The sequence below is a fragment of the Dermochelys coriacea genome, chromosome 2 (assembly GCF_009764565.3).
Source record: "Dermochelys coriacea isolate rDerCor1 chromosome 2, rDerCor1.pri.v4, whole genome shotgun sequence".
Classification (NCBI taxonomy): Eukaryota; Metazoa; Chordata; order Testudines; family Dermochelyidae; genus Dermochelys; species Dermochelys coriacea.
The window spans coordinates 267,543,984-267,568,563 of record NC_050069.1 but is presented as its reverse complement, the minus strand read 5'-3'; the positions used below and the strand labels follow the sequence as shown (position 1 = coordinate 267,568,563).

The window sequence follows — 24,580 nt, the reverse complement described above, 5'->3', positions numbered from 1 at the left end:
CCCCAAAATATAATGCACAGATCTAGTTCATAGAAAAGAAAATACATAGACATTTTAGCATTTTAACATAGACATTTCAAACATAGAAAGGTTCCTATTATTACATTAACTGCTCTGGGACCTAGATATAACTGTGACATACTCATTGGAAATCTTCTAAGATAATGATGAAAGTAGTGCTAGACATAACATGTGTTTCACGGACCATCCTGTTGATACCAAAAATGCACTATACATTATCCACATTAGATAGACAATCCGTGCCCTAAAAAATTTAAAATTAAGAAATTTGCACGTGTGTAATTTATATTCCAGATGAGTAAAATGCGCGCACAAAATCAGTTTGTTCCGAGTTCTCTCTCCTAAACTGGCTTTCTCCCCTTTGTTCCTGCAGCAATGTCTTCATTTAACATTACAAACAAAGTGGTGTTGTGGATGTTATTGCGGGAGGTCATAAATGCACTTAGGATTTGACTGGAGCCTCAGAGAAAGAGAGTGATTTATTTTAATAATCATTTGTACAGAGTTTGTCAAGTGCAAAGTATGAAGGAAATAATTACATAGCACCTTTAATAATACTCTGCAGTGCTGTAGCACCTTTTAATTCAGAGACCTCAAAAATACTTTACAGACATTAACCTCGACATCTCTGAAGTAGATAAGGGATATTGGTTTCACTTCACCTACCAATGAAACCAGCTCTGGATATGGAATCAAGTTATAGCATACAAAGAACACCAAACAATAGCATAGGCCAGGAAGTGAAGAAAAATACCAAGTCATCTGGAACAGGGAAAATTGTATGCATATAAATTGTAATTACATGAGATGGAATTTGGTTAGAATCAGAGGTCTAACACATCTACCATGGTAAAAAATGCCCTGGGATTTTTAATGACCACAAGTGGACCTCTGTTTTATGTCTCATCTGAGAGGCGACACATCCACCAACACAAAACCCTTAATGCTATGCTGTAACATTGGTTCATGCCTCAGAGAAGCATGAATCCTTAGCCTTACTTCCTGTGGCACTCATATCCAAGTACTGGCCATGCCCAGTCCTGATTAGCTTGAGATCTGATAAGTTCACAAACCCTGGTAAAATGGCTGCAGGTGAGAGGCTCTGTGTAAGCAATGAACTCCTTACTAAACAGGTGTTGGGTAAATAGTTAAAGTAGCAAGGAGAATTATAAAAGGTAAATAAGATGGAGTTTTTTGACTGTTTTAGTTTCAAGAATCCGTTGGATAATTAAGTTTGAAACTTGAACTACCCTTAAAATAATGAAAATATGTAGGGTCTGTTTTTGCTTTTAAAAAAATTACACACTTATCAATAATAGTACCAGTGTTCATACCCCTAATGGAAAGTGCTGTAGAATGGCTAACTAATTATCACACAGCAGTTGAAACTGACCTGAGCACCCAATGGTACTGGATGCACTAAGCCAGTGGCTGTCAGACTTTCCATACTACTGTATTCCTTTCAGGAATCTGATTTGTCTTGCGTACCCCCAGGTTTCATCTCACTTAAACTACTTGCTTACAAAATCAGACACAAAAATATAGAAGTGTCCCAGCACACTATTACTGAAAAATTGCTGACTTTCTCATTTTTACCATATAATTATAAAATAAATCAATTGGCATATAAATATAAAGTACGTACATTTCAGTGTATTTCAGTATATAGAGCTGTGTTAACAAGTCGTATGAAATTTTAGTTTGTATTGACTTCACTTTTCATGTAGCCTATTGTAAAACTAGGCAAATATTTAGATGAGTTGATGTACCCCCTGGAAGACCTCTTTGTACCTCCAGGGGTACACATACCCCTGGTTGCGAACCGCTGCACTAGACCATGTAGTCCCTGAATTTAAAAACTGATTATGGTAGGATCCCATAGATTTTGCACTCCTTTTAATGAGGCAGCAGCCGCCAAATGTTGTCTCAAGAGTTGTATTGGTGTTTGCAACACACTCCTATCTTAGGTACTTTTGGCCCCCATTGCCATAATATTTGAGCATCTCACAATCTCTAATGGATTTAGCCTCATACACACCCTGTAAGATAGGAAAGTGCTACAATCACCATTATACAGACGGGGAACTAAGGCCCAGAAACACTGACTTTCTCAAGATCATAGAAGAAGTTTGTGGCAGAGCAGAGAATTGAAATTTGGTCTCCCAAGCCTCAGCCTGGTGCCCTAAACACAGGACTATCCTTCTGCTATATAAAGATATTCTGACAAGATCGGTGCTAAAGAAATTACCAAAACAAGGTGGCTAACGTCACCTGTGTTAGAAATACCAAAGACAAGCAAGTTTTGCCACAGAATAATATTGTGATAAGAAAATGAATGCATTTTAATTTTCAAAGCAGGTATTCAGTGCACAGTAAAGTAAAAGCAAGAAATGTTCTCCTTTCCCAGTACCTTCACTACGAAATCCTCATTCATTTTCGTCTTAATGTGGTAGTAGTCAAAAATATGGCAAAAATGTCACTTTACCCATGGTAACTCCTTATGTAGGGGAAAGTGAGCTGCTTCAATACCTCTAGAGCAATGGGGACATGTCCCTCAAGGTATTCAAAACCCTCCATTATCTCAGGGACATTTGCAAGCATCATCAAGCAAGACGATGAGACTTACTGTGGTAGAAGTATGCAGTGTTGTAGTAGTCGTGTGGGTCCCAGGATATTAGAGAGATGCGGTGAGTGACAGGCATGGGGACAGGAGGGGGGTCAGGGGCCCAGTGATTTAAAAGGCTGATGGGATAGATACGTATTTTTTAATAAAAATTGCGATTAAAAAAAAAAAGAAATCCGTTTGCTGTCGCTCTGTACAGAGTGCCTTCCCTCATTGTGCCAGAAACAGTTTTTCAGAGCGCTGCTGCACCCTGCTGGTCTGGCAGAGCATTAGCAACAGCCGCCTGGGGACCGCGGAGCCTGCTGCCTCCTCTGGTAGCTCGGGAGCTGCTGTGCCTGCGATGCCGGCTCTCTGGCTTCAGGGCTGAGGACAGGGAGACTTGAAAGAGGAACAAGCTCCCTCTGCGCTACCAGATTTCCTCCCCCCCGGGATGCAGCTCCTTGCCAGACACAAACCAGCAAATTCAGCCACCCAACTGAGCTGCCCTAGTTTTGCCGAGAGGCAGGTGGGGCCAGCCCCCGCTTCGCTGTAGCTAGCAATGGCTGACAAGCCACTATTATGAGAGCAGGATAAGGGGCCACCTCCACTGCTCAGCCAGAGAACGAGGCACGGGTTTTCCCTCTGCCTTTGCCCCTGGCCACCTCCCTGGAGATCTCCCGGTAGATGTGGCGCACCATGCCTGCCATCTCCTCATTGCTCTGGGTGTTGATGTCCCACAGCACCAGCTGCACAAGTATTGTATTGTATATTTTAACTTTGTTTGTCATATTCAGTTACATCTTGTATATCAGTTTTTTCCTTGTCTTTAGATAACACATGAATCACGATTAGGTGTTTAATTAGCCTACTTGATACTTTAGGTGTTTTCTTACTTTGTGTTTCTTTAAATGTTTTATATATTAATTAATTTCATTCCATAATGTATTTATTTAATTTAAATATATAATTCAAAATAACAAATTCTACATCTTGTATTTAGGCTCACAATTTGTTTAATATTGGTGCTGTAACGGGGAAAAAAATTGACGATCAAGCAACGCCACAACTTACGTATAGTGAGTTCTAATGTGTAAAAAGTAGTGTCGTAAACCTCAGCCATCCCTTTCTGGGGGTGGGGCATAGACTGTTCTGCCCTGGGGCCCGGAATTGCTGTCAGCAGGTCTGGTGAGTGAAGTAATATCTTTTATTGGACCAATTTCGGTGGGTGAGTGAGACAAGCTTTCGACCTTTCACAGAGCTCTTCTTCAGGTCTGCAGTATTTATTAGTAATACTAATGCTGAGGAATCTGTTCCACCTTGTCTTTAGCTGTGACATTCTGAGTAAGTTTCCCAGACCTTAAGAAGAGCTCTGCGAAAGCTTGTCTCTCTCACCCACCGAAGTTGGTCCAGTAAAAGCTATTACTTCACCCACCTTGTCTCTGTGGTAGAAGTGTGAACAATTAAACAGTGCTGACTGCTGATGAGTTCCCTGCGCTCTACGTGTAGGTCAAGGAACAGTAGTGAGTGTTGGTAGCCAACCTCCACAGTGCGAATCAGTTCTCTTCACCCGGTGCATAGTCTTATTCAAGCATTGGGGCTAACTCCATGCAAAGACAATGCTGAGAGTTTGCTTAGTCATCCAATTTCCTCATGAAATTTCTTTCGCAGTAGCTGGTCACACTATTATTCTGCCAGTGGGGGTAAAGCCAGGCTTGACCCACAGTGTCATCTCATAGGTCAGGTCAGCAATACAGAGAGATCACCTTCTACAGGTGGGGTTACATGTTAGCATTTCCACCTTGCTCAATGCTAGGCAATCCAGCTTTGAGACGTTAATGCTTGAAAGTATAGCCGCCTAAATCATGAAGCAGGTTTCTTTTCTTCACTATGTCCAATGAGGCTGTTAGCTTCTGGGCACGGCATACAAAATCCCAGATCCTAAAATGTCTTTTGAGAAACACCCATGAGCTTTGTTCCAGCAGCTGAGACCATGTGGGATAGCTGCCTATATTTTCCTGGAGTGGGCTGATTGAACCACAATTGTGTAACGTGAAAGGTATGACCATGCACAGTTGATGCATTTTTCCCTGGAAAATCCTACTGTACGGATGTGCTGAACCTGTTTGCTATGAGAAGGTCAGATAAACAAGTTCAGTCCCAGTTTCACAAACATGGTTCTGGGGCCCAGGAAGACACTTAAGCATTTGCTTAAGCACCCTTTCTACATAGGAATGCTTTCCTGATGAGTATTCTAGCTGTTAGCCCTCTAGAGCCAATGCACTTACTGAAGAGTGAACTGGAATTTGTACTGGCTTCTGCATAATCCATTGTACTTCACTTCAATTCCAATTGCAGGGGTATGCTTACTGACAATAAAATGAGAGACACAAGATGGGTGAGGTAATGGGCTTGTCTTCATGTACAGCAGTGCAGCTGCAGCCTTTAGTTAAGGTGCTACTATCCCGATGGGAGAGCTTCTCCTGTCAGAGTGTTTAATCCACCTCCCCGAGAGACGGTGGCTATACCGATGGGAGAAGCTCTCCTGTTGACATAGTCCCCCATGTACACAGCACTATGTCAGTATAACTACGTCGCTCAGGGGTGTGGATTTTTCACATCCCTGAGCAACCGTTATATCAATATAAGTCTGTAGCGTAGACCTGGCCAATGTCTTTTATTGGACCAACTTGTGTTAGTGGAAGAGACGGAGAAAATCTTTCAAGTTACACACAGCTCTTCAAGTCTGGGGGCTTGTCGACACTTAAAATGCTACAGCAGGACAGGTATGCTATTGTAGCGCTTCAGTGTAGATGCTGCCTGCACTGATGGAAGGGGTTCTTCCATCGGCATAGGTAATATACTTCCACAAGAGGCCTAGTGCTATATACGGGCTTGTCTACGCTTACCGGGGGATTGACGATTGGCGATCAATGCATCGGTCCATTTAACGGGTCTAGTGAAGACCCACTAAATTGACAGCAGATCGCTCTGCCATTGATTCAGAAGTTTCACCGCAAAAAGAAAACCACCTCCATGAGAGGCGTACAACTCTTACCGGTGATGCTTTTGCGGTGATGTGCAAGTGAAGACATGTTCTTCCTGTTTACACAGTTTTTAGCTTCCTGAGGATATCCCACAGTGCCTAGGTGACCACTCTGGCCAGCAGCTCTGATGCCAGGTAAACAGACATCCACCCCTCTCCCCATAAAGCTCCGGGAACTTTGAAACTCCCCTTCCTGTTTTCTTGGCAAGTGCTCACCTGTCATCTGGCCAGGTGACCATGCCTGCTCCACGAAGCAAACTATCCCCTGCTTGGAGCAATGCTGAGCTAGTGGAGCTGATCAGTGTTTGGGGAGAGGAGGCTGTGCAGGGACCCAGCATGCCCTGCCATCCCCCCCCCCACCCTTCCCACAAGACCCACATCACAATGGAGAGAGATGCACTGTGGGATAGCTGCCCTAGAGTGCTGCTCTCATCCGGGATGGAAGTGCTGCAAATGTAAACACTCTCTGAAACCTGAGGAATTGAGTACACAAACCTGTGTTTTACTTTGGTTCCCTATCACCAGTGAAATTTACAGTGCAAAAACTCTGCAAGTGCAGACCCTAAGTTTTCTGGTGTAGACATGGCTAACCCTTGTCCTGTGACTGCAGAGGTGTTAATGGGTCACTTCATTTTGAATGGTCCCTTGCAACAAGCTAACTCTTATGCTTCCCAATCTGTTCCACATTGTATTTAGCTGACACACTCTGTGATTGCCTTTCTCAGGGTATGTCTACACTGGAAACTTCAAAGAGCTGCCGCGGGAATGCTCCCACAGCAGCGCTTTGAAGTGCAAGTGTGGTCGCGAGCTCTCCCAGTGCTCCTGGTAATCCACCTCCATGCTCCCAGTGCTCGGAGCCTGTCTACACTAGCGCTTTAAAGTGCTCAGACTTGCTGCGCTCGGGGGTGATTTTTCACACCCCTGAGGAAGTATGTTAGGGTGCTATAAAATGTAAGTGTAGACAAGCCCTCAGACTTGAAGAAGAGCTCTGCTTAGCTCGAATGCTTGTCTTGGCCTGGTCAATCACATCATATGTGACCTCTCCTGCCAACATAGGTATCACCCCTCGTTGGGAGTGGATTAATTAAGTCGAAAGGAGAGTTCTCTCCTGTCCGCTTAGGGCTAGTCTACACTTAAATGTGGCTGTGAAAGGTCTCCCAGTGCTCTTAAAAAAACAAAAACGAACAAAAAAAAAAAAAAAAACCCACCTCCACAAGGGGCATAGCTCCCAGCTCAGGGAGTGGAGCTCCCAGCGCTGGTGCACTGTCTACACTGACGCTTTACAGCACCGAAACTTGCTTCCCTCAGGGGTGTTTTCACACCCCTGAGTGAGAAAGCTGCAGCTTTGTAAAGTGCCAGTGTAGACAAGCCCTTAGAGTGGCTACATGAGAGAGCTTACAGCGGAGCAGCTGCATTGATACAACTGTGGCACTGTAAGCTCTCCAGTGTATGACCTAATTCAGGTCAGAGGTTGATTTACCCTTAGAAAAGGCAACCTTTAATTTTTATTTCAGTACATCTCCAACTTCATATATTTATAGTAAACAGGAAAGATGGCAACTTTAGATCCTGCTGGCTTGAATCCTCTGCTGACATACTTGGATTGCTGACAGAGAGTGACTATAGCACTTGGTATGGTTGTGTAAACCGAACAGATTTGATATACAAGTTATTTAGAGAAAATAAAATGGGACCCACCACAATGCCATGTTTTTAGAACTATATCTGCATTTTGAGTCCTGGACCTTTTTATTCTATTGTTCACAAAGTTGTGGGACTTGCTTGACCCTTCCCACCCCACAGTTATATACGCAGTAGTCTCAATGTCCACGTGAAAATCTGATTATTTTTCTGGCTTGCTTTGCAGGAGGTGTATCGAATCCCGAAGAAGAGTCAAGCAGAAAAGGAGAATAGTGGTAGGTAGTCAAGGATACCTTTCAAGTAGCAGCTGAAACTGTAATTTCCTCCAGAGAGGGTTGATTTTTCTGTCTCTAAAGTTAAATGCTTATAAGAGAGGTTGCATGCGCGTGCGTGCGCACACACACAAAATCACTTTATTATGTGTTACAGTGGAGCCTAAGGGATCCCTTGGGGTTGGTGCTATACGTACACATTGTCCAAGACGCTTTCTGTCTTAAACCGTTTACAATCTAGGCGAACGTTGGGAGAAAGGAAATATTACTATTTTCATTTTACAGATAGAGAACTGCCGCACAGAGAGTAAATGACTTGCTCAAAGTCACACAGTCTATTGTAGAGCTAAGAATTGAACCCAGATCTCTTGAATCCCAGCCCAGTGTCTTAACCATGAGGCCAGCGTTCCTCTCTACAGCTCGTATGTAATCTGATCACAGTAAGGAAATTCAGAGTGGGATGTACAGAGGCTTTTCGGTACCTGGACAGATGGGGCTTTAAACTCGGAGGTTTCTCTTTGTGCCTGTTGGTCTTGAACTCCATACAGTGCACCTCCCGTTAACTGAATATCTTCCTCTTGTGGGTCCCTAGCTTCAGGTGTTGTACTCACCAGATCTCAAGTCTTGTGTGCTGAACCAGTTTAAAACCACTTTTCAGCAGACCAATGTGAGTGGGCCCAAAAAGCGTTTAAACCAACTTTGAGAATGATACCATAGCCTGGTAAAAGGCAAGATTAGAACATTGTTTCCAAGCTCAGTTTACATATCAGTAGCTCTTTTGTACTTGGGTCCAAGGATCTCCATACATACTGGAGTTCGATATAAACATGAAACAGAAGCCGTTTGTACCCTTGGGTTGCAATTGTGTTCTGTCTCACCAGGTCACTTATTTGTAACTTTAGCTCAGACTGTGTTTGCACCTGTTACTCACTGTTCCACGAGGAGAGGGAGAACTCAAAACTGGTGTGTAGTGTTTGTTACTTTTTATCTATGCACAACCCCACAAGAACAAAATCAATTAAAATAAGATGTTAAATTACATCTAGTGCTACGTGACATGGGGGCGTGTGTGGGAAGTGACTTGTATGCTCTGGGCACCTTATGTTTAGTTGGGGATTGGTCCGGCTTTGAGCAAGGGGTTGAACTAGATGACGACCTGAGGTTCCTTCCAACCCTGATATTCTATGATTCCATGTTGCCCGTTTGCAGGGATTAAGAGCCTGAGTTGTTCCTTTTTTCCTGACTTAAAAAAGATTGGAGCTAAAGAGGTTATTCTCGAGCACTGCAGAAAGAGCGACTCCACTGCTCTTCACAAACAGCAGTTCATGCTACAATTTACATTGATTGGGTGACCTTTGACAAATTAATTGAATTGTGCTAGCGACATTGCCAAAGGGTAGTTTTTCTCTTAGAAAATACTCAGATGCACCCTGAAGAATTAATGGTATTTTTGAGATGTGTTGGATGTATTAGACATTTGCACAACCAAGTCCTTGCAAATTTTCAGCTTTGCAATGACTCAGATATGAGCACTCAAGGAATTAGCTATTAATACAGTACAGCACAGTGATAAGTTATGTGTGCACTCATACCGTGATAATACATTCACTTCAGAGTTCTCTTGTGGTATAATGCTGTGGCTTTCAAAATGTGGGCCATTTTTTAAAATCAAGGTCCTCTCTTAGAGCATCTTCTCCACTTTTCTTTCCCCTGTCTGTGCTTTTCCATCTGGTATCCATACAGGAGACATTAATATTAAGACACTATTAAAGAGGAAAAATGAAATAGGACACTGTTAAAGAAATTCTCCTAATGTGATAATTATAAAATCTGCTCTTTGTAAAGTGTAAATCTGCACTTAATCCATGCCGTTTATTCATAGCTCAGAGAGAAGTTGTGGGCTAGGTGTAGAAATTACCGGATGGGCTTCAGTGGTCTTAAATTCTGATTCTATAAAACGATTTCTCTTCACAACTTTTAGGAGGCTCTTCTTTTATGGAGCCAAATGTCCCTGTTTCCTGCAGTCCTTACTCTCCAGGTTACTTGGCAGTTCTTTCCTTCTGCCTGTTCGGTACCTCTGTAATTTTGTGCTTCATTTCCCTTTCCCCACCCACCCCCAAAAGACCCACCCTTGACTAAGACAGGAATCAAGATACAAGTGTTGGGCGTGGGGGTAGTTGGTCTGAAAAAACCTCTGACCATTATGAAAAGCATCCTAGACTGTGCGTACAGTTAGCAGAAGGCATCACTCCTTGCAGACTGACAGATGCTTCATTAGTGTGACGCTGTTTTGCAGGCAGCCAGCGTATGCTCTGGAGAGCACTATTGAAGAATCACTGATAACAGTGCAAAATATCATGAACTGTCTCACTGCAAGTGTCTTATCATTAATGTGACAGTTCCTTGATAGCTATAATAACTTGTCAGTGCTGTAAACTCAGGGTGCACAAATCCATTGTGAAAAATGACAGTATTGTAAGAGCTATAGAGTGCCAAAAAGTTGAAGGACTATATTGTGTTGTGTCAACATGTCTAAATACTGATTGGGACCTGTTTCTTATTTAAAAGGGTTTTACGGAAGCAATTATGTTCAAACTGTATATGAAAGAGGCCGTAGTATCAAAACAGGTACCTAGTGATTAATACAAAGGCACGCTCCGCCAGTGCACTTTGTCACCTAGGCTCGTTATCTGGAGACAAAATTCAAGTTTTACCCCACACATTGCATGCTTCCCTGTGTTAAAAACTCCTAGAGTTCTTGGCCAGATGCTTTTCAAGTCTAATAAGACATAAGAGAGAAGTCACTAAAAATAGGGGGTTAAAAAGAAAGTGTTGCCTCAGCCATAACTATAGTGTAATGCTAATATAGGGCATCCTGCATTTCATTTGAGTGAATGGACCAAAAAATACACCTACTACAACAGCCAGCAAAGGTGAAAGCAGAAACCTACTGAAATGTAAAGACTACTTCCTTTTATCCATCTTGCTTAACAGGAGATCGTGGGAGGGATGCAGTTGGTCATAGGGACCAAACTGCTACCCCAAAGAATCCAAACCAGAGCAGAGAGAGAGACCCTGAGAGGCAGAGCCAGAGTAAAGAGAAGAAGAAACGGAGAGAGTCGTTGTCCCCACCATCTTCGGCCTATGAGCGAGGAACCAAGAGGCAGGATGACAGGCAAGTTGTCTTACTGTACCGCTTCCGTCAGGGACGCTGATGCTGAGGGTTCTGATGATCCTGTGTCAGTCCAGCAGGGGAAAGTTGATTGTATTTAGCCTTTTCAAAATAAAGTTGCCAAAGATGATGATTGTGACCTTCTGAAAATAAATAGGAAAGAGGAAATTTTCTATTAAATGAATACGTTGTGTGGTTATTGGTAATGGATGTGGAAGCAAGTCTTTCATCTTAGATGACTGCTTCAAATGTAGTCCACTTTGCTTGGAGTTGTGTGGCTACAACTGAGAAGAGCTGACCAGACCATTGCAAATACCCTTAGCACCTCCCATCAACTCTTCAGTGCTGCTTGGGAATGAATTATGCTGATGGTGTTTTGCTGATGGAAGCTGTATCCAGTCCTCGTTCAAAAATTACCGTGAAAGTGGGATGGTTTAAAGGGTAAGTCAGAGGGTCCCAAACTGGACTCTGAAGATTTCCCCTTAGCCTACCCAGGAGATACTGTATTTAATTTTAAATTACGTTGCACTAGGGCCCATCTGCACACTGCAGATAATAAAAATACAAAGCCAAAAATGAAATAACTTCCCTGGATAAATAAAAAATCATCAAAAGCACCTTTTTATGTATAAAAATGGAAATTATCCAGTGGCTATCCAGCAAAAAATCACCCAAGGAAATAGTCTCATCACCAGGCAGCTGTGTTTCTCCAGCTTGTGAGAGGTTAGTGAAGTGCTGCTATTCCTGTCTTGCATACTACTAGTATCACACTTCTCATCTTCAAAGTTCTTTCCAGATGATTATCTAATTAGCCCTTCAAAAAATATCCTATGAGGTAGGTAAGCAGTATCTTCATATTACATATAGCCAAACTTTAAAAATAAAAGGTTAGAGATGCCCTCACCTTGAAATCTAATTAATTTTTTTAATTAGTTTAAAGTAGCTTCAGTTACTATACCTACCCCTGAGACCCTTTGCACATTTTTGTGGTTTTTTAATCAAACTATCTATTTTAGAAATACTTTGTGTGAAACATCTAGACAAAGGGGAGAACTGGCTAACTACATATGGGAAACAGTGAAATTGACAATGCACGAAAACAATTCAGAGGTGATTTCATTTGGTTTGTATTACATTGCAGCAAGAGGCCCTAACCAAGATCCTGGGTCCATTGTCTTAGGTGCAGTACATATACAGAGCAAGAGACAGTCCCTGCCCAAAGGAGTTCACAATCTAAATAGACAAGATGGACAAAGGATGGGAGGAAAAGAGGTAGTATCCCCATTTTTCAGATTGAAAACTAAGGGAAACAGAGGTTGTGACTTGGCCAAGATCTCACAGCAAGTCTGACATAACTAGGTATTGAACTCAGATCTGGTGCGTGAGCATCAACCCTCAGTTCAAGAGGGACTTGTCACAGACCATGCAGGAAGTTAGGATTAGAACTTGAGAACCTTCTGGCTCCTAGTCCTGTGGTCCAACCACTCCTCTCTGCCTGCCATTAAACTGCTTGCAACTTTAAAGTCAGAATACATGCACACTTTCATTATTCTGATGTCGTTAATACAACTCGATGTCTGCCACTGCATTTACTTCCAATGAGAGGACAAGTTGGCATACAGAAAGTTGGTTGGGAACAGAGTGGCAATCTACTGAAATTTAATAGTTATGGTCCACATTTAATGTAATAAATTCCTTTTGGAAGATTAGCAAACACCACCATGTTTGAAGGGAGAAAAGTTCTGTTAAATATAACAAATGGACAAAAGTATGTCCCAAGAATTGAGCGTGAACCATATCTGTACATTATCAATGTCAAATCACACTACAGAATATCCTTTTGTTTTCATATGGACCCTTAAACTGCCCAGTCTAGCAACTGGTGTCATCTGTATGGTTATTTTTCAAGTGCTGAACGTGAGCGTGGCATTGCGTAGAGAGTCTAAAGGAAATAAAATGGCCCCTGCTCAGAGAGCCGAGATATTGCGTGTTCAGTGTAAGGCAATGTTGGCAACTGGAGAGACACGTGACAACTGGTAGAGTGGGTTGGGCAAGTGAAGCAGAGTGGGTTGAGCTGTTTACAGAAAACAAGGAGTCAATAATTATGAATAAGCGATACTTGGAGATGCTGAAAGGCAGCAGAGGTCAGTGGAGTTAATAAATGTTACATTTAAATATGTGGGATTCTTGGGGTCAAGACAGAACTCTTGTTCTTACTAGCTAAAATGCAGCACACATCCTTGTTAAAGCCAGTACCAAACCAGTCAAGGTCTACTATATGGACTTCAGAAAAGCTGAGGGAGAATAATTGATTACAAAAAAGTCACATTTTTCAAATAACGCAGCATTCCATTGTCCTCATGTTATTCTCTATTAAGCACATTTGAAAGGCCAGCATAAAAATTAGAGTATAAATCCACAAAAAACATCCATTTGCAGAACAAAAACCAAACAAATGACTGGAGGCATAAGTAGAGATGGAGAATTACTAACATATATAAAGAGAGTTAAAAAGGCAAAAAGCACAGGAAACAGGAGACAAGGTAAACTTCATGGCAGGAAAGTTCTTGTTACAGCAAGAGGAAGATTAGAAAAACAGAAAATACTGAATAGCAAATGATTGAGCATGAGTGGTCTCTGGTGCTAGAGGTCAGGAAGCCCTTTCTTTGCATGTTCTTCCCAGCTGCACCCTCTCTGTGTAAACAGTGACTTTGTATAAGAGGAAAATTTGCAAAATGTAGCATGGCAAAAATGAAGCTTAGAGAATGAGGGGATCGCTGCCCATAGAGGCATCGTAATAGTCATTAATCTGACTCTTTCATAATATGGACCAATCAGTCTGTAGCTAGGGCACTTTGGATAGTACTTTGTTCCAAAAAACTGTGTGAAATCCTTATAGTGGAGGCAGGGTGGATTTGATATAAATCACTAGTCAGGAAAATTTGATTTAATCATGGATTTCTACATAAGAGCATTCTTGTTGGTTGTTATAACCTTAATACATACTCTTCACAACTCAAAGGTGTAGGTTTCATTTTTAGAAGGTACACACCAAACATTTTTGAAGTGATTTATGTTGAAAACTTTTCAGATTAGTTTTACAGCTATATCAAAAAATGAATGATTGTTTGGTTTTTCATTTACCAAAGGTAATTGAAGCAGATATTTATGAAGTCATTGTGAGGTGAACTATCTCCAGTTCAACAGGTTAATCATTAATATTTTGAGGATTTTCTTGCCATGCTGTAATAGGAGGAGAATATCACCAGACAGACATTTAAATTGTTTTATTTAAATAAAACAACAACATTATGTATTCTGGATTTTTTTCTTCAACAGCAAATATATAATATTTTAACAAAACAAGCATATGAATTTTTTAATTTAGTTAAATGTTCAAGTTTTTTAAAATCAGGTTTCTTTTTGTTAAAATTGTTAACTAAAATAGTTAATTTTTTAAATAAAAAAATCAAAAATTAAATAGACTGTCAGCCAGATCAACATAAGAAACTTAAAAAACTGTCTTCTGCAGCTAACTCAGTCGTCTTCACCTTCATTTTTCTATTTGTTCATAATCTGGAAAAGAAAAACAAGCTTTCCTGCTTTTTTAGGTCCCAAACTATTTCTCAGTTTGGAATGAATTAGTCCAAAGGAAGAAAATATTTTCTACATCGGCAGAAGAAGCTACTGCTATTAAAAGTGAGATTATCACTTCAACAGTCTTCAGAATCTTGTATGTTGAGGATGTATTCTCCTAAGCAAAATAAGTCCAAGTAGTTATTTAATTATTACCATACTGCTCTTTTAGTATTACTCATTGCATTCGCTGACACTCAGTACCACTTTAAAGGTGAAATTGTAAAAGGAAGAACTGCCTATTTCAGCTATTTATTTTTTAGCACAATTGCATCTAAAATGATAGTACCATAGAGTAACAACTATATTTTTTGTGCTCAAACATGAGAATTCAAGAGTAGTCCAGAAGGAAGACAGGCAGTCCTTAAGAAAGAAGTATGAAATAAAAAAATTTACCAACCTGAAGATCCTGCATGTTCAGACATGTTCCTTTCATCATCTTCAATGCAGCTTCCTCCTGAGAAAGAACACTTCCCATGATGTCGTTTCATTCGGGCAACCAGGCCTTGCATTTCTTTTGTGCACTGTTTGCATTTTGCATGCATGCCTGACTTACCAACAGGTAGAGAAACTTCATTAAAATATTTCCAAACTGGGTCTCTCTTATGCCCTGCTGCCATTATAGGTTTTCCCTTCTAGTGGGAGAATGGTACGGTAGATCTCAAATCAGTGATGGCTACACTCAGAAAGACCTCAAGACTTCTAGAATATGCTGCTCAAACAGTTTCACTTTTGTTTCTACTGCCTGTCCCTCCCTTCTCACATTTATCTCCAGACTTCGTCTCCTTGTCCAGATGTATTCCGCCCCCAACAATCTTCTATTCACTGAACTTCTTGAAAGTTTGCACTTTTAGAGAGAGGTAGGGATTGACTCTGTATACACAAATTTGCAGAGGGACAATAGGTTTGAGGTCTGTTATTTCTCACCTCTCTATATTATTTATTTATTTATTTAAAATCATTTTTTTCTGTTAACAAGCATGTTGTCTCTGGAGACAAATCCACAGTTTGAGAACTGCAAAACTAAGCATCTCTGATGGTATCTTCTAGACTGAGCATTGAGTCCCATTGGGTAGATAGACGGATTAACCTAAATAATCTGTAAAGAAGCCCCTGCATCCCCATAAAATTGGGTCCCTAATCCATGAACTATTGGAACTCATTTACAAAACTTTTCTTAAACATTGCATGAATATATTGTCTCATACTATAGAATTAGAATTTATAATCCCTATTCCATGATGAGAGATCTTTGAGCTATAATGTTTCTTAATTAAAACTATCTTTAGATAGGTTTTTTCCTCAAAAAGCATTTTATCAAAAAAAATCTTATTTAAATAAAAAAAAATCATTGATTTTTATCCATCCTGAATGGAGGTGAGCAAAACAGATAACATCAGAGGTGTAAAGAACTCCAAAGATGTTCTCAGATCTCTGAAAGATTCGGAGATATGCTGGCATGCCCTTGGCACGCTTCCGTGCCCGTGCTACTGCTCTGGAGTGGAGATTCTCCTAGAGGAGATGAGCCTTTGAGTGAATGGAGGAACTATTATGACACCCGCTTAACTTCACTACTGCATCACATGCTTTTTTTTGGTATTTATTCCTTTGTCTGAGTTGTCTCTTAATGTAAGTTCTTCGGACGAGTGCAGAAAAATATTGACATTTTTGTTAAATTTTTTAAATTGGGTTCTCACTGCCAACAAGATTCATATAAACATAAATACTCACAGGTATTATTTGAATTGGACTGAAGAAACAAAATGGCATCTTAACTGAAGTATTTATAGCAGTATGTTCTTGATATGCAAACTGGATGCATGAATAAAAAGTTGATGTATGTATGAATATATTGGATGCTTTGTAGAACCCACAAAAGTTAAGGCTGGAAAGCATTTTCACTTTTAACCTCCTGTTTTCATACACTCATAACTTTCAAAAATATCCACCTTTTCATCTTTAATCTCACATGCTTTGTGTCTGACCTAAGCTATCTTTTTTACCCCTGGAAAATCTCTTCAGCTGTTTTGTGTTTCAGGAAGAAAAATAAGACTCCTATTTAAATAAATAAATAAACAGAAAAAAAATCTAACCACATATTTGTAGGCAGATCTGTGGTCCAGTAAATAGCACAACTCTAAATGGAAGTCAGTTGTTTATAATTCCATTGTTCTTAAACAACATCTGCAAATTAAGATGGAGACTAGTATTCAGAAATAATTAACGTTCCAAAAGGTCTCAGTGGTTGAATGTCAATATTGAGTTATGCGTGCAAAGAAGTCTTAATCTTCTTGTGGCAGAAAAGTTTGAATGTTTTTAACCCTTGCTCCAGATCAGCGAATACACTTCATTCCCTTTATCAAAAAATTGAGAGTCACGAAGCATGGAAAATATCAGCCAAAACAGATACATTTTGAGAAATTTATGAGCCTATGAAAAGGGAGCTATAATAGAAATATCAGTGTAATATTATCTGCTATCTTGTTGACCACTAGGAAAAGTTATAATGCAATAGATATTGTTTAGATTATCCAGCACAATTTCTCTTGGGTTGCATTGCCTGAACTTGAGGGCATAAAGGAACATAAAATGTATGTTACACAGAGACAGCATAATTACCTGTGTTGCTCTGCTAAAATCCTTAAATGCTCTGACAGACCCAGAGCCATGATGCAGCTGTGAAGAGGGAAATCTCCAGGGGAATGAACATTACAAGAGTGGGAAAACAGTGACATGAGGTTCCTCAATATTTTTGGATGCTACTCAATGTCAGCCTCTTAATTCATAATTAAGACTTGCCAGTGTAAATATACAATAGTTCGGGAATTCTAAGGTTTAGGTTCCCACTGGAAATATCATTTGCCCAAACTCTTTTTGCTTATGCATTATATTGCAACATGGCAGAGGCTACCCAGCTGTGGTCTGAACCACTGTTGGCTCGCAAAAGGCTGAATAATCACACAGTTCTGGCTTCTTCATGTTCCAGTTGCTAAAAGCGCGTTTAAAAACCCTAAAAATATTCTTTTCTTAATATTACTTTTCCAAAAGGCCATTACTGTAGTGACCACAGAGATGTTTGTTAATGGGAAGAGAGGGGACCAAGCAACTTAAGACATGGACCATGCTATGAAAAAGATTGGGAATGCCTCTATTACTGGATAACATGTTACATTTACCCCACGTATAACAAGTTACATTAACTTTTACTTATGCAAATGCAGCTTGAGGGAGCCCAGAAATGGAACGTGTAAGCTATAGCTGTCTGCTGGTCTGAATAAACTTGCACTGGATTTTTTTATTTTTTTTTTAATCTGGTGTGGTAGTGGATGCTTCGTTTGGGGTTCTTTCAGTAGTCTGGTTTTCTTTCCTCCACCAAAAGGTTAAGTTTCAGGATTAGATCTGCCTGTGTTGATACGAACAAGATCTTTTGCATTATTTTGAACGGGCTTTTTAGAAAAGTAATGCTATACATATATGTGTGTGTATATATATGTGAATGTCTTTTGCACACATGCAGAGAATATGAGTCTGTGTATGAAATGGAGAAAATGTCCAAACCTAGTAAGTTTTTTTTTTTTTCTTTTGCACTCTATTTCAGGCTATCTTTTCTTTAAAAGAATTTTAAAATTCACTCTGAAGTTAAGAAATGTGTTCCAAGGTTCAATTTGGAGCAATAAATATTCTGTTATGACTCCTACCTTCCCTCTCCTTTTGGTTTTTAATGCATTTATTGATGGGCCTTTATCTATAAATAGCATCCAAGGGGACCCCTATAATCTGTTTAGCTCTGAGGCAGAATTTATGAAGTGGTTCTTTTTTTCAGGTATGACACACCCGCTTCTTCTAAGAAGAAAGTGCGGCTCAAGGATCGCAACAAGCTGTCCACGGAAGAACGCAGGAAGCTGTTCGAACAGGAGGTAGCTCAGCGGGAGGCTCAGAAACAGCAGCAGCAACTACAGAACCTAGGGATGACTTCCCCACTTCCATACGATTCCATGGGCTACAGCGCTCCCCACCACAGCTTTATTGGCTATCCCCCTGGCTATCCCATGCAGGCTTATGTGGATCCCAGCAACCCCAATGCTGGGAAGGTGCTACTACCCACGCCGAGCCTGGATCCCATGTGCTCTCCTGCAGCCTATGAGCATCCCCAGACTTTGGTTGGGCACACAGTCGAACCACCCCTGACTACTCCTCAGCCAGTACCAGTAGTACAACATGTAGCAACAACGATGGAGGTTTCTGCTCCTCAGTACGTAGCACAAAGTGACACCGTGGTCCATCAGGAACCTAATGTAGCTGTCTTGCCAGTGCCTGCCCCGGGTCCAGTGCAGGGGCAGAGTTATGGAGTATGGGATTCCAATCAGCAGACTGTAGCTGTGCAACAGCAGTACTCTCCGGCCCAGTCTCAGCCAACCATATATTACCCAGGACAGACGTGTCAGACTGTTTATGGTGTGACATCACCTTATTCTCAGACTACTCCACCAATTGTACAGGTAACTCTCTATTAGAAAATGCATAATGAACCCTTCAAACACAGCTTGTCAATAAGCACCAGACAATGAAAGGAGTTAGATTGCTAGCTGGAAGACAAATTTTTCTACAGTTAACACTTCTAATTCTAGTATCTGGTGAGTCTGGCGCATTGATGCAATTTAATCATGTGGGCCTGCTTTGTGAGGTCTAGGTAAATCAGACTTCCAATTTATTAAGATTTTTTCTTTAATGTGCACAGCAAAGCATCTCTTAGTCATTGGGACTGAGTGCTTAGCAGTTGGAGAGATTTTTCCTATTCTATATGTGTTTTATCCATTACTTTTTCTGTTAATGTTGTCTGTTTTTGTGAACAGATACTTCTGGGCAAGGGATTATACTCTTGCGTAGTATGTTATGGAGGCAGTAAAACATGCAGGTGTGTAGTTACTTAACATTCCTAACCCTTGGGTGGATCTTTAGAAACGTGGCCAAGGGCTCTAAGGGGCTCTGTAAAGTATATGGAATGCAGTACCTGTGCACCCTAGAGCGTTACTGCAATTCTGAAATGGAAGACTCTGTTGGAATACAGTACAATGAAATCTACCCCTTCAGGGATTCTGCTGCCCTGAATTGAGGGTTAAGAGGTAGTTTGTGATAATGCTAGAACTCCATGATACTGATTCCATGCAATTTACTGCAATCCATCAGTGGTGTGAGGGGTTTTGTTTGAAACCACATCTTGAAATGACGACAAAAAATGTAGTGTTCCGTACTCATTCTCTTTCGATTCCCTAACCAGTTTGGTTAAACTCAGTCTGGCCCTCTGAAAAATCAAGCTTGGACTCCTTCTGCCTATTAATAAAGATTCTGCTATTTGATCTTAAGTAACAGCTGTGTTGCTGATTCAAAGTTCCATCAAATGCAGCACATGGGTAACTGGATGGCTCAGAGGGTTGCTAATAGGACAAATGTTCTTTCATTTGTAGGTCACTGGTTTGAATTCAGCACAGATCAATAATTATCACCATCTGATCTTGGTACTTCCCACCTGTCTGGTGGGCTGTGTGAAATGAGTTGACTAGTCAGTTCAATTCCTCATGGACAGGTGTCCATCACAAAAAACATGCACACCACTAATTTGCTCCGTATTGGCATTCTCAGCAGATCAACCAGGACTGATTGGGCCATGGAGACTAAAGCCTTCCCCTACGACACTCGCATCACTAGAGGTAGTCCCATTAGGTCAGGATTGAGCATTGTGAGATGGCTTTCCCTGCTGTAGACTTTCTGCAGACAATTTTGCTAGTATCAGTCTGGCTCCTTCTAGAAGCACTAAATCCACTCTTGGGTCTATTTTTTGCATTTTCCAAATACAATGAAGAGATTAAGTTGGATCCCTTATGATGGAAGGGGAGACCTCACGAAGAGCATAAAAATGCATCCCTCTCCTATACGTATCAGCAAACATAGAATCATAGAATATCAGGGTTGGAAGGGACCCCAGAAGGTCATCTAGTCCAACCCCCTGCTCAAAGCAGGACCAAGTCCCAGTTAAATCATCCCAGCCAGGGCTTTGTCAAGCCTGACCTTAAAAACCTCTAAGGAAGGAGATTCTACCACCTCCCTAGGTAACGCATTCCAGTGTTTCACCACCCTCTTAGTGAAAAAGTTTTTCCTAATATCCAATCTAAACCTCCCCCATTGCAACTTGAGACCATTACTCCTCGTTCTGTCATCTGCTACCATTGAGAACAGTCTAGAGCCATCCTCTTTGAAACCCCCTTTCAGGTAGTTGAAAGCAGCTATCAAATCCCCCCTCATTCTTCTCTTCTGCAGACTAAACAATCCCAGCTCCCTCAGCCTCTCCTCATAAGTCATGTGCTCTAGACCCCTAATCATTTTTGTTGCCCTTCGTTGTACTCTTTCCAATTTATCCACATCCTTCCTGTAGTGTGGGGCCCAAAACTGGACACAGTACTCCAGATGAGGCCTCACCAGTGTCGAATAGAGGGGAACGATCACGTCCCTCGATCTGCTCGCTATGCCCCTACTTATACAACCCAAAATGCCATTGGCCTTCTTGGCAACAAGGGCACACTGCTGACTCATATCCAGCTTCTCGTCCACTGTCACCCCTAGGTCCTTTTCCGCAGAACTGCTGCCGAGCCATTCGGTCCCTAGTCTGTAGCGGTGCATTGGATTCTTCCATCCTAAGTGCAGGACCCTGCATTTATCCTTATTGAACCTCATTAGATTTCTTTTGGCCCAATCCTCCAATTTGTCTAGGTCCTTCTGTATCCTATCCCTCCCCTCCAGCGTATCTACCACTCCTCCCAGTTTAGTATCATCCGCAAATTTGCTGAGAGTGCAATCCACACCATCCTCCAGATCATTTATGAAGATATTGAACAAAACGGGCCCCAGGACCGACCCCTGGGGCACTCCACTTGACACCGGCTGCCAACTAGACATGGAGCCATTGATCACTACCCGTTGAGCCCGACAATCTAGCCAGCTTTCTACCCACCTTATAGTGCATTCATCCAGCCCATACTTCCTTAACTTGCTGACAAGAATGCTGTGGGAGACCGTGTCAAAAGCTTTGCTAAAGTCAAGAAACAATACATCCACTGCTTTCCCTTCATCCACAGAACCAGTAATCTCATCATAAAAGGCGATTAGATTAGTCAGGCATGACCTTCCCTTGGTGAATCCATGCTGACTGTTCCTGATCACTTTCCTCTCCTCTAAGTGCTTCAGGATTGATTCTTTGAGGACCTGCTCCATGATTTTTCCAGGGACTGAGGTGAGGCTGACCGGCCTGTAGTTCCCAGGATCCTCCTTCTTCCCTTTTTTAAAGATGGGCACTACATTAGCCTTTTTCCAGTCATCCGGGACTTCCCCCGTTCGCCACGAGTTTTCAAAGATAATGGCCAAGGGCTCTGCAATCACAGCCGCCAATTCCTTCAGCACTCTCGGATGCAATTCGTCCGGCCCCATGGACTTGTGCACGTCCAGCTTTTCTAAATAGTCCCTAACCACCTCTATCTCTACAGAGGGCTGGCCATCTCTTCCCCATTTTGTGTTGCCCAGCACAGCAGTCTGGGAGCTGACCTTGTTAGTGAAAACAGAGGCAAAAAAAGCATTGAGTACATTAGCTTTTTCCACATCCTCTGTCACTAGCTTGCCTCCCTCATTCAGTAAGGGGCCCACACTTTCCTTGGCTTTCTTCTTGTTGCCAACATACCTGAAGAAACCCTTCTTGTTACTCTTGACATCTCTTGCTAGCTGCAGCTCCAGGTGCGATTTGGCCCTCCTGATATCTTTCCTACATGCCCGAGCAATATTTTTATACTCTTCCCTGGTCATATGTCCAACCTTCCACTTCTTGTAAGCTTCTTTTTTATGTTTAAGATCCGCTAGGATTTCACCATTAAGCCAAGCTGGTCGCCTGCCATATTTACTATTCTTTCGACTCATCGGGATGGTTTGTCCCTGTAACCTCAACAGGGATTCCTTGAAATACAGCCAGCTCTCCTGGACTCCCTTCCCTTTCATGTTAGTCCCCCAGGGGATCCTGGCCATCTGTTCCCTGAGGGAGTCAAAGTCTGCTTTCCTGAAGTCCAGGGTCCGTATCCTGCTGCTTACCTTTCTTCCCTGCGTCAGGATCCTGAACTCAACCAACTCATGGTCACTGCCTCCCAGATTCCCATCCACTTTTGCTTCCCCCACTAATTCTACCCGGTTTGTGAGCAGCAGGTCAAGAAAAGCGCTCCCCCTAGTTGGCTCCCCTAGCACTTGCACCAGGAAATTGTCCCCTACGCTTTCCAAAAACTTCCTGGATTGTCTATGCACCGCTGTATTGCTCTCCCAGCAGATATCAGGAAAATTAAAGTCACCCATGAGAATCAGGGCATGCGATCTAGTAGCTTCCGTGAGTTGCCGGAAGAAAGCCTCATCCACCTCTATAGGTCTATAGCAGACTCCCACCATGACATCACTCTTGTTGCACACACTTCTAAACTTAATCCAGAGACACTCAGGTTTTTCCACAGTTTCGTACCGGAGCTCTGAGCAGTCATACTGCTCCCTTACATATAGTGCTACTCCCCCACCTTTTCTGCCCTGCCTGTCCTTCCTGAACAGTTTATAACCATCCATGACTGTACTCCAGTCATGTGAGTTATCCCACCAAGTCTCTGTTATTCCAATCACGTCATAATTCCTTGACATCACCAGGACCTCCAGTTCTCCCTGCTTGTTTCCAAGGCTTTGTGCATTTGTATATAAGCACTTGAGATAACCTGTTGATCGCCCCTCATTCCCAGTATGAGGCAGGAGCCCTCCCCTCACAGACCTTCCTGCCTGTGCTTCCTCCCGGTATCCCGCTTTCCCACTTACCTCAGGGCTTTGGTCTCCTTCCCCCGGTGAACCTAGTTTAAAGCCCTCCTCACTAGGTTAGCCAGCCTGCTGGCAAAGATGTTCTTCCCTCTCTTCGTAAGATGGAGCCCGTCTCTGCCCAGCACTCCTCCTTCATGGAACACCATCCCATGGTCAAAGAATCCAAAGCCTTCTCTCCGACACCACCTGCGTAGCCATTCGTTGACCTCCACGATTCGACGGTCCCTACCCAGGCCTTTTCCTTCCACGGGGAGGATGGACGAGAACACCACTTGCGCCTCCAACTCCTTTATCCTTCTTCCCAGAGCCACGTAGTCCGCAGTGATCCGCTCAAGGTCATTCTTGGCAGTATCATTGGTGCCCACGTGGAGAAGCAGGAAGGGGTAGCGATCCGAGGGCTTGATGAGTCTCGGCAGTCTCTCCGTCACATCACGAGGGCTTGATGAGTCTCGGCAGTCTCTCCGTCACATCACATGCATCCTACTATTCAAATAGGAGCATGCACAGTAAGGGAATAACAAAACGCACTCACTTTCTTAAAAAGAAAAGCAGTACTTGTGGCACCTTAGAGACTAACAAATTTATTAGAGCATAAGCTTTCGTGAGCTACAGCTCACTTCATCGGATGCATTTTTTTCCACCAAATGCATCCGATGAAGTGAGCTGTAGCTCACGAAAGCTTATGCTCTAATAAATTTGTTAGTCTCTAAGGTGCCACAAGTACTGCTTTTCTTTTTGCGAATACAGACTAACACGGCTGCTACTCTGAAACCACTCACTTTCTTGATTGTCAATTCAAGGGAGAAAACTGAACTCCTGTTTGTTTTTTATGCTATCAGCTTTATGTTGTTGCTTGCTGAGTTGCACATAATCTTCCATTTCCACATGTAATTGTCATGGTTACTCCATGGGCTGATTGTAGCATAATTTTTATTGTGCCGATCACAGTCATAACTAGGCTATGGTACAGACTTTAAATACACAGATGTGTAATACCATTACTGGAGGGATTGTGATTAGATATAGGGGATTGGGAGCCAGAAGTCATAAATTCTCTACTCCACTCTATTGCTTTATAACTGGCCTTAAACAGGTCACTTCACGTTTCTGTACCTCAGTTTACCAAGCTGTAAAATACATGCAATATTTCAAATCAGTGATGAGAATTCATTAGTTTTTAGCTACTTTAACCTCCTCAGACATAAATGGAAAGTAGTCTTAATTGCTATTAATATTGAAAAATATAGTGATAATGAAAGCACATAAGTGCATCTAAGGGTGACGTAAGTATATTCATTCACTCTTCATGAATC

The 24,580-nt window shown here is 41.9% G+C and overlaps 1 protein-coding gene and 1 long non-coding RNA gene across 8 annotated transcripts in view; one reads left to right on the top strand and one right to left on the bottom strand.

Moving 5' to 3' along the window:
* Positions 1-24,580, top strand: part of SETD2 (SET domain containing 2, histone lysine methyltransferase) — a 143,531-nt gene that overhangs the window by 71,763 nt on the left and 47,188 nt on the right. For 5 of the 7 annotated variants that reach the window (XM_038390574.2, XM_038390571.2, XM_038390575.2 and 2 more), the window contains exons 13-15: positions 7,534-7,582; positions 10,574-10,754; positions 18,211-18,886. In XM_038390574.2, coding sequence (XP_038246502.1) covers positions 7,534-7,582; positions 10,574-10,754; positions 18,211-18,886 — 906 coding nt within the window. Of the gene's footprint in view, positions 1-7,533; positions 7,583-10,573; positions 10,755-18,210; positions 18,887-24,580 lie in introns of those variants that run through there. The other 2 variants (XR_005291173.2, XR_006279530.1) reach the window with 2 other exon arrangements.
* LOC122459076 lies at positions 14,187-14,987 on the bottom strand. Its single transcript, XR_006279534.1, has 2 exons — positions 14,788-14,987; positions 14,187-14,505 (listed from the first exon to the last, which is right to left on the bottom strand). It is a non-coding gene; the product is annotated as an uncharacterized LOC122459076 (long non-coding RNA).